At 31.0% G+C, this 11,133-nt stretch overlaps 2 protein-coding genes across 2 annotated transcripts; both read right to left on the bottom strand.

Annotated features, from left to right (window-relative positions):
- On the bottom strand, nt 1-3,210 carry LOC101252079 (WAT1-related protein At1g43650). The gene is made up of 7 exons (XM_010321785.3): nt 2,938-3,210; nt 2,763-2,822; nt 2,259-2,375; nt 1,884-2,118; nt 896-1,054; nt 645-796; nt 1-330 (listed from the first exon to the last, which is right to left on the bottom strand). Exons 1-7 carry the CDS (start codon nt 3,114-3,116, stop codon nt 216-218), a joined length of 1,017 nt encoding a protein of 338 aa, XP_010320087.1. The 5' UTR covers nt 3,117-3,210; the 3' UTR covers nt 1-215.
- Nucleotides 3,211-6,199: 2,989 nt separating this feature from the next.
- Nucleotides 6,200-10,867, bottom strand: LOC101267802 (thioredoxin-like fold domain-containing protein MRL7L, chloroplastic). Its single transcript, XM_004237743.5, has 6 exons — nt 10,645-10,867; nt 8,701-8,896; nt 8,058-8,584; nt 7,149-7,230; nt 6,966-7,077; nt 6,200-6,867 (listed from the first exon to the last, which is right to left on the bottom strand). Exons 2-6 carry the CDS (start codon nt 8,890-8,892, stop codon nt 6,752-6,754), a joined length of 1,029 nt encoding a protein of 342 aa, XP_004237791.1. The 5' UTR covers nt 8,893-8,896; nt 10,645-10,867; the 3' UTR covers nt 6,200-6,751.
- Between the last annotated feature and the right edge of the window lie 266 nt (nt 10,868-11,133).

Here is an 11,133-nt window from a genome sequence, read left to right as displayed (position 1 = left end):
TTTTAAACCAAAACTATTTACTCAATAGAACTCAAAAACCAACAACTCATACATTAACCAAACGAAAACTTAAGTTAACTTCTTATCCCTAAAAATATGACACATAATATGACTCAACAATTACCACTCATTTAAACTGAGAAAAAAAAAAAGAACACAAAAGAGAACTTTAATTTATTATCTTAATAATATGCATATCCATTCATTTCCCTTTGCTATATGTTGGTAATTTCTCCATTGTATTGACTTGTCTCTTTGCATTTTGCTTCTTTTTGTTTACCCCACAAAACACCATAAAGTCCTATCACTAGCAATATTGCTCCACAAACACTGTCAATATTAGCAAACCATTAGCTAATTACCCACTTCATAATTAAATAATAATAATAGTGCTACTTATAGTATAGGGGATAAAATATTGTTAATTTTTAGAGTAGCTATTTCTTTCCCAAAATGTGAATTCTCTTATAATGATGACTTAAATAGAGGAATTCATCAATTTTTCTATAACTCAATAATAACATTTGTCTAAAGAAAGCAGGACAAAAAATGTGAATTCTGGATCTTTCTAACACTCCTAAAAGAAATAGGAATTTACGATAAGATTAATTTTGTAGTTAAACAGTAAAAGACGTAAATAATACCTTCCCACATGAGGAGTCTCCTTCCAAAAGATAGATGAAAAGAAGGCAGTAAATATTAGAGATACTGGAGTAAATATAGCAATAAAAACTGGTCCTTTTATGTCAATTACCCATGCTATTAGCCAATATGACACCCCAGTGACCATCACACCCTGTCAATTTTTAATAATAAAATTGAGTAAAAATCACATGAAAAAATATTATTTGTTTTTTTTTTAAAAAAAAATTGGAATTAAATTAAATGTTCTTACACAATAAGCCACAGAGAGAAGATTGAAATTGAAACCTAATTTCCATGCAGCAATGTCCCTCTTTACTGAAATAGCCCAAATTGCTGATTGAATACAGCTAAAGAAGCATTGCAGAGTTGTAAGCCTTAATTTTGCTGGATATTCTTTCATAATTGGACCCTGTTACAAAATAAATTGAGCTATATTTTAATTTAAAAAATAATAAGCCTTTAGTTTTTAGCATAAGGTGCCACAATTAATATATGGCACATTCTTCATACTAGCTAGTTTTAAGTTCTATGAATTGATTATAGTTTTATTATTACATAACCAAAGTCTCTTAAACTTGTTAGGATAGTTTTATTTTATTTACACACTCGAATTATGATTGGTTTCACTAGAACGCTTCAACTCTAATTAGATACTTTTTATTATTTTTTTTGTGTGTGTTTTCTCTTTTGTCTATTAAGTAGCTAAGTTAATGGAAAAACTACATAAATATGTCATTTTCTTTTGTTATATTTAAAACCAAAATTTTCTACAAAGTCATAGCACATAAACATGTACTTTAAATTTGATCCAAATGTACACGCTCCAATTTTAGACGTGTACTAGAAAAACAAGTAAACACACATGTTATGTGACAATTCTTGTGGGACACCAGATAGGGTGCGTGTGTGTCAATCAACTTGTTCAATTTTATACAAGTTTAAGTGTTTACTTATGCACATTTAAAGTTAAAAGACATAGAATCATAGATGTTAATTGAGGTCAAATTAAAGAATACGTTTATGGTCCCAATTTATGTGTTTAATTGTTCACTTTGTCTCAATTTATGTATATTGATATTTGATCAGATATAAAGTTTAAAAAAGAAAAAAGAACTTTTAAAATTTATGGTCCAAAAACAAGATATTTATGTCGGCTAAAAAGCAACTTAAATACTTTACATAAATTATCCTTATTTAGGAACTTTCTCTTGGGTGGTAGATAAGTGTAGGAAAAAAACCTGGAGAATAAGCCACAATGACCACATTGTGTTGGCTAAAAACATGATGAGAGAACCTTTAATCCATTCCCCTTTAGAGGTGCCAATTGAAGTTTGATAATCTACTTTTTTGTGGCTTTCTAGATATATAGGAGGTCCATTTACAAAAGCATACATTGAAGCCCCACCAACACACACAATTGCACCCATAATCTTAGCTATTCCATGCCTTTGCTTGTAACAAATGCTCTCCATCCTTAAATATCATACAAAAAAAAAATAATAGTACACAATTAATATTTCATAACAACAACAACAAAAACTCTCAAATTGAAGTCAGTCATATGAATCCTCACTGTTTAGGTCGATCTATTTTCTAAAAAATTACGTACGTACCCGAAGCATAAAGCCAAAATGAAGGTAATAACAGGGATTGTGTTTGTGCTTGCAGATGCAAATGTTGCCGATATGTAACTTAATGAAATATAGCATAGATTCAAGCTCAAGGTAATCCTGAAAATTAATTTCACATAATTAATCATAACACAACTTGGTCAACAAACAGTCTAGTCCCAACAACCATATTATAAAGTTTTAATACTATTAGTGCACGTATTATAACTTCTATATGTAGAACACTTAGAGAAGAATATACGTACATCTGATCCTTCTGATCCTGTGAGTTCAACTGAATTCATTACTTTCAACATGAACTATATATATAAAGAATATTTGAAATATATACATATAAAAGATAACGTTCATTCTGAATCAACTCATAACTTAATTTTACACAACTCTTGTGTATGCTACACATTTTACTTCATATTTATACCTCATCATGCATGCGCGCGCGCACATATATATATATAGACAATAAGAAAAGGGATGGATCCATACCCAAATAAGGATGTAAAGAATATCTTCACTAGTAAAGTGAATGAAAGAGTTGTCTTGCTACTGCAAATCAAAGAACATAACAAACATATTAGCGTAATATTCAAGTGTATATATATATAAATAAGCTACATATATACATATAATATATACATATAGAAGATGAAAATTTGAAGACCTTTCGAGGAAAATCGCGAAGGGAGCCAGGGATAGGGTTGCAAATGCTTGTCGATAAACAACAAATATGTAAGGGTTCATGCCATTGGAGATAGAAGCTTTAGAGAACAAAGCCATGCCTGCATATAATATTTGTACAAAAAGCATTGCCAAGTAGGGTTGATATTTCTTCAAAACCATTGTGTTTTTTTTTTTGCCTAATATAATTAATTAACTCTTGTTGATAATACAATTCTTGTCAATATTTTTTATGCTTCTAATCTCCATTTATTATAAAAATATGTACAAGTGAGTGGTTCACACACATATTCTCTTTCAAGATTGGACATTTCTCAATAACATGATGACTAAAGTTTTCTTTAACTTTGTTGTGGATATAGTACGGTCGAGAACCTTTTATGATATCTATCTTAGTAGAAGAATGCTAGACATAAAATTGTTCAACCTCTTACAAAAGTTAGAATTTTTTGGGTAAAAAATGTAATCATATTGCAAGGTACACTAATTTATCACTAACTTCTATCATTTTGGCATTACATGAAAAAACCCTATTAAAAAAAGTTCAAAAATATGTTTAAAGGAAAATAAGATGTGCATTTGAACTCTTAGACATTTTTTATGAACTAATTTTTAGTATTAAAGTTATGTCTAAGTATCATACTTTACTATATGTAAAGCACAATATAATATCACTGGTGTCCTTTTAGTATTGTTCTTTTATATTTAAATGCTATATTAGAGCCGAGGAATTATATAAATTAGAAAACATCCTGTTTAGTATTTACTTTCAGGTTTACGTGATTCATGCGCTTTTTAGATTTGATAATTTTTTGAAGATTAACAAATTTTGCACGAGAAAAATGAAGAATTTTATATAATATAACTCAAGTTTACATTATTCATGCGTTTTGAGGCTCAATATAACATAGTCCGAAAGATAAATTTGTGTGAGCTTACAACCAAATCAGACATTATAATGTTATACCTATATGAACTTTAGTCGTCTACATGGTTAAGTAAATAACATTATATGTCAAGATATCTCGTCTCTTTATAACTTGGAATGAAAGAATATAATTTTTTACATCTTGTATGTATAGATATAAAAATTAAAGATTTCTTGTAATAAAGCCATAAAACCTTTTTTTAAAAAAATATAAAAAAGCTAGAAAATCATTTCTCCCTGACCATAATACTTCTGTTGAAATATATATACTTAATACATGAGTGAAGTCATCATAAAAGCTAGCAATGTGTACTGATTCAACATGTTGAGAGTGCATCGCACTAACGCTGCAACTATTAAGTTGTTAAATATATTTTTTTAGAGCAATTAATAATGATAATTAAATTTTAAAATTCTTTATAAATATTAAAGCTTATAATAATATTAAATTTAATCACAATTATAAACTAATACTAGTAATGCATAAATGTTTGAACATTCTGTATTAATATACATATTTATTGTCGCTAATAATATCTACATCAAAGTGTTTATAACATATCAAAATATATATATATATATATATATATATATATATATATATATATATATATATATATATATATATATATATATATATTAAATGTGCAAATATTATACAATAACATTACTCTCTCTCTATATATTTTATTTTTATTTTTTCGCTACAACACGTCAACTCAAACAAACACGTTTCTAGGAGGGGGCCATTTTTATTAAAGTTAATAAATAATGGTATCGATGATTTTTTAAAACGAAAATGATAAAAGTGGACTTTTTTTCTTAATTCGATGATATATTTGAGTCTGTGTCCTAATATATGTATATTATTCATCTATAATTTAAAAACTAGATAAACTTGCTTGCTTGTAATTTTTTTTTATCTCAAAATAAAAGGTTCTATGGAACTTTACAAGGCTTTATAAGTACAATCTCTTGAACGATGGAGTATTTAATTTACTAAGAGGGTGTTTGAATTGACTTAATAGTAGATTTAGTTAGATTTTTAATTTCTGAAAGTGTTTAAAAAATATAAAAAATAATTTAAAAAAATAAATCAAAATTACCTTAAAATAAGTTAGGAAGTTAAAAACTAAGTATAGGTCACCCCTATTTTTTATTTTTGACTTGAAAATTATTTAAATTTAACGTTTTAGTTCTGACTTGAAGCTTTTTTTTTTTAAAAAAAAAAAATTAAGTGAATCAAATGGGCCATAAGTAACTAGTTGCTAGTCTAGTATGCCACATTGGATAACAACTATACTAACCTTCTTCCAATAGATTTACTAAAATATATGTTAAACACTTTAAAGGACAAATATAAAAGAAAGTATGGACGTCTTATTCACTTTATTTTCATGTCGAAATCAGTAAGCATAATAACATATATCACTACTAAGAAAATCACTAGTTTTCCACTAAAATTTCTCTCTGAAAAATGCTTAAATATGGTAATTTTCACAGATATTTTAATTAAAATGGTGATTAAATAATAATACTTTCATACGAAAAAAATTAAAAAATATTTCACTATTTTAGTAAGAATTTATTGTGTTGAAAAAATATTTACTTCTCTCTATATATGTACATCCTTCTATATCTATTGAGTTCAGATATAAAAGGTAACCCCATTGGTGCAATTTTATACTTGGACAAAAATGGGTATTTTTAAGATATGACAAAAATGTAATTTTTTTTTTTGATACATTGGAAAATGTTAAGATTTCACAAATTAACCAATTTCATTTTATATCTTTTTATAAAATCAACATCAGCATAATGGTTTGCCTCTTTCCAAATATGTTTAATAGAACATATATTTACAATCTTTAATAACGAGTCGAAGAGAATGAGAGTGAAGAGAACATGTCTTAACATTCGAAGCAAATTTAGATTCTTGATTCTTAGCAATTTTTCTGTCAATGTTCTTGGTGATTTAGTTAGTTATTAATGTAGTAATTGAAGTGAAATACATAAATAGGATTCTTTGCCACATGGAAATTAGTGGCATGGATTTAGTGACTACATATCTTAATTAGTTGTAAAGTTGATTTCATATAAGTCTAGTTTGGAGACAAACTTTTTGGTATGGATATGATTCTTTTAGGTATTCAAAGGCCCTAATATCTTGTCGAGACACTGAATATGCTTTGATTTTTTTTTTCTTCTTAATTTCAGACAAGTACTACTTTTATTAAAGTGAAAAAATATAAACATATATACATACAGGTGGTGTTGATTAATATGAATGACATTAGACATCCACACCACATAGAAATTTCATTCTAACTAGTATTATGTTTGGTAGCATTAATGTATAAAATTTAGTACACCAAATATGTAAACTAAAATCTTGCAAAACTAATACATATATATATATATATTACGAAGCAATCTATGCTATTTTACATAGGGAAGAAGACAACATAACTAAATCTACACAAATGGCTGGCCATGTAGCTGTTATACTTGAACAAAGAATACACTAGCATGACATTTCAGTAGCTACTATTTTCAACCTTGAAGCTGCTTGCAATTATAAGTGTTTGCTGTATTGATACCGAATAAGGGTGCTGCGCTAGCACAAGGACCGAAGGAACGAGCAATGCACCTATTGAAATGTTGAAGAGAGCAAAATGAACCCCATCTTCTCACCTGGTAAAACACCACCAAGAGCACCGGTGCCATCTTAGTGACCGACTGTACAGACAACACTCATTGTTGCACCTGTAGGATACGTTTTACGTTCATGACAATTCACAATACAGTGAAGCTATCAAAACATAGTTTGAATAGATCTCAAGACTCATCTACGAAGATAATTTCTTTCTCAGATTGTAGGTATTAGTTCTTGAGAATTCTCAATGCTACTGAGACAAGGTGGCTTGGCAGCTCCATAGTAGAAGAACGCCATCATTTTGGACAGCTCATCTGCTGTTCGGCTCACTGCTCGAGGATAGCAGTGAATAAAGTTAGATATAGAATGAGGATTTGACATCAAGCCACAAAAGTCAAAAGCAATGTTCCATTAGACAGACTATAACCTTTCTCACGGTACAAGATTTTCCCTGCTTTAGTGAAGATGAGCTCGGGAAAAACAGAGACTTTCAAAGCAGACACCAAGTCAACTTCAACAACAGCATCAATTGCTACACACTAAAGGGAAAAACACTATCAATAGTGTGTTTAGAATATATAATTGGCTAAAGTTGAATGGTTTAACTAACCCTTGGCGATGGTAGCCTGCAATTCCAGATGATGTGGATAGCCTTCTCCAATTCATCCCGTGCCATTTCATTTTCCTTAGGCCTGCATGTAACACACGGCTTTCATAAGATAACTGCAACCATTCATATAATCTTTCTCGAAAACTTACTTTAGGCCTCTGTTTTAAGGCTCAGCCAGTAACCAATTTTATGATAGGAAAATTCCTTCAAAGAAAGGAAAAGAGTTGTTTTTTGTCAAATGAACACGATCTCAATTCTCAAGGAAGAGAAAGGAGTACACAGGAAAGCTTTTACCATCATGAAAAACGTATGGTTGTTTTGTGAACCTAGTTATGCTGCTCTCTACAAAAAATGTTGTTTCTAGAATCCCAAGTCTTTCAATAATTTGAGGAAAAACTCTAAAAAAATTAATTTTTACCAGGTCACTTCCACAAAATAATTGATATAGCCTAATATTAGAGCGAAAGCAGAAAAAATAGTGAACTTAGTGTCATTCTCCGCTAAGCTTTTAAGGACTGTTTGAGCACTCTAAATTTAACAGAACTCACCAATTAAATTTAGTTTATTGCAGATATGACCTTTTCCTGGCTTAATTGTGAATCGGTGGAGAGATTTCTAAAAGGTATATATTAGTACTGAGAAGACTAAAGAAACCTAGTGAATGATGGGCATATATACAAACTGCCATTTAGTATAAGAATTTGACACATAAATGCAGCCAGCAAACTTAGACTCTCAAAGAAGCAAGTAGATTCTAACTTTCACGCACATGGACAAGAAATAAAACAGAAACATGACAAAAATAACAGCGAAAGCACGTGCCCCTAACTAACAACTGATAGAACTGCATTTATATCTAAGTCAAAGGCTATATCATTAATGAGAGATGTAAAGGGGTGGCAAGATCACCTTTTGTAGCGATTATGAACAAGAACAATAAGGGGACTGATGTCCTTATAGACAGTCTCCTCCCACTCTGCAGTGGTCAAGTCTTTAACTGGACGAATATAATCATCATCTTGCCATACTAATTCATTGTCGTCATCATTTTCATCGTCATCTTTCTTAACATTCTTGATACTGATCTTATTGAAGAATTGATCCAAGTTAAAACCTCGCCCATCAGCATCTTCTGGCCAATCAGGGTCTTCCTCATCAACAACAAGAGGGTAATCAGCCAAAAGCTTTTGCATCTTTTGTCTTCTCTCAACAGGATCTACCTCTTCCTCAACATCAGGAGACATTTTAATGACATCTCTTATCTTCCTCCTCCATTCCCGCCTTTCATCCTCATCCATATGAAAGTAATCGTCCCTCTTATGACCTCCATCAGAATCAGATTCAGATTCATCTCCATCATCTTCCTCTCCATTGCCAAATTTGAGCAACTCTTCTAGCTTCGAAGCTTTTGATCCCTTTAGTCTGAGACCCTGAACCTGTTTCAATAGTCCATTGTCATAAACAGGGATTTGAAGAATATGAACATGTAATACAGATTAACAGCAATGGTGATGTTCAGACAATAAGAATAGAAGTGGAGAAATGTGCATACCGTCAATTGGGACCTCCAAAAGTTTGGTACTGATGGACCAAAATTATTCAATTTCAAGGAACAGAGATTAAAACTTCTCAGTCTGTTTTTCCTTTGTGGGAAAATTCCAAACACTGAAGGGAAGCTTCTCAAGCATTTCTCTTGTGAAGGTGGGGCCAAAAGCTGCAGTCTTAGGCTGTGTTGTAATTCCATTGTTCTAAAAGATCAAAAGCATCGTAAAAACTCCATGTAATAGCTAGACAAGATAATGCAGAAAAAATATAGTGATGGCATGAAATTATCCCATTTTCCAAATTTAATACTGGGACATCAGCTCTTCTATTTCTTCCCCACTTTTGTCTGACTTCTTTATCAGTGTACTCATCAAGTACCCTATGAAGGACAAATAACATTTGGTTTCGAGGTCAAACATAAGAAAATATATTTCTAGAATGAGGCTTGGAATGATTATGCATTTTCTTTGATTTCCTTGTCATTCCTCAGGTATTAGTATATGAGAAACAATTGACTTGATTTCCTCAACAAGAACAACTCCAAATGCAAATAGCATCTCTAAGATCACAAATAATACCTAAAGGGAAAGAAGTGCAGTGTCAAATAGTTGGTACAACCGAAGAATAGGCCGAATAGCTGCCACGCAATAGCAAAATGCACCCGTGTTTCAAATTGAGATGTGTCTCAACTGTATCAGAAATGGGAACTTCATTTTTATCAACAATTGAGTTTTTTCTCAACATCACAAAAGAACATATTCCCTATGAAGTCTTTCACTAGTCTGTCCATCATGATTTGTACATGGTATGCCACATGACATGTCTCCGGCAAAGACCTCCATTCCTGGTTCTCCTATAGTTGGATCCTCTAGAACCACAAGAATACTTAGTCAAAATGGGAGACCAACTTAGCACCTTTTGAGTGAGGTTTTAGGAAGAGTTGTTTCTCCTCCTACTAGGGAAAAGATGCCACCGAAGCGGCTAATCCCATGCATATTGGATTGACATCTAGTCGTACAAAATTGCACAGTATCATAGATATCACCCAGCACCAGATTGATACATGTTATAGATGACAAAATAATTTTCTTTATATGTCCGCCACTTTATCTTCTTTTGGGTCTTTCTTGAACGAAACATTTCTATGGAAAAATAGAACGTCTTGTAGAAGTCTTACCAACTTTTAAGAACCTATCTTACAACTCCTAGATATTAAAACAAGCATCTTAAGAATCTTCTTAATCTATTTGCAAAATGACTGGATTCCACATCGTAGACAAGGAAATAGCATTGGATCTGTTTGTTAGTATCTGAACCTGATTAAGCCAACTAGAGACGGCCCAAGGACATATCCCGATGCAGCACTCAGCCGCGTAAAGGACTTATACCTAGCATTTGCTGACCGGAACCTATCCTAGTATTACTCGCAAATCCTGCCCACATGAGCCTACTGACGTAACTTAACTACACCTATTATATAACATTAAGCAACATCAACAACCATAGAAAACAATAATGAATTTACATACTTGATAATCAACCATTCCTCAATAAGTTGCTTTGAGTCCAAAAGAGGAGCAAAATCCGTATTTGAAGTGGTAATATTTCAATCTTAATGAGGGTACAACAATAAGCCCTAACATATGAGGAAATCCACTAATTTACTATTACTAACTAAATAAACAAATCTAAGGTTATTGCTCTCATCCATTTCCAGTTACACTCATCAATTACTCGCCTATAGTTTTCGATGAAAACAATACAACACCAACTTGTCACCCTTGGACTACATTAACTTTAACTTTGTTTCCACAGTAACCATTTCATCATTCTTATCTCCATACTTGGAGATTTTAGAAACCGAATGCAGTAGTTTTAGGCATAGCTGAATATAAAATGAAAAAGATTGAGAGTTTAAAGCACATAAATTCAGTAGCTAAAGAATTCTTACTTGTTCAGATTAGTGTTGTCTCACTTCTCCACAGGTCAGTGTTGGAGTGAGAGTTTTCCCCCAATTTTGTTAGAGATAATGAATATTGGATAAAATATTGACAGAATATGGCTAAGTATACAATGATTACCAAGTTCCATCCCAATTTCTTAAATTGTAAGTTGAAACCTAATTTATATTAGCAAAAAGGGTGAATTGTAGCGGTTGAATTTCATTATATTTTGGTAAAGTGCTTCGTAACAAGGGTTATTTTATACTCAATAGAACTTGAATGGAAGTATTTATCACTTCACCACAATCTTTGTTGACACTTTTACTCAATCTTCATTATTTATTGCAAATTTTCAATATATTTTTGTTTAAATTTCAATCATATATAATTGAAGTTCAGTTATCATGTCATATTTTAATCATTTTTTATCAAACTTCTATCTATCATATATAGATAAATTTTAGTCATTTCGTATGAATAGTCATACATACTTAAAA

This window comes from Solanum lycopersicum, chromosome 4 (assembly GCF_036512215.1).
Source record: "Solanum lycopersicum chromosome 4, SLM_r2.1".
NCBI lineage: Eukaryota > Viridiplantae > Streptophyta > Magnoliopsida > Solanales > Solanaceae > Solanum > Solanum lycopersicum.
This window is presented reverse-complemented; position numbering and strand designations above follow the sequence as displayed.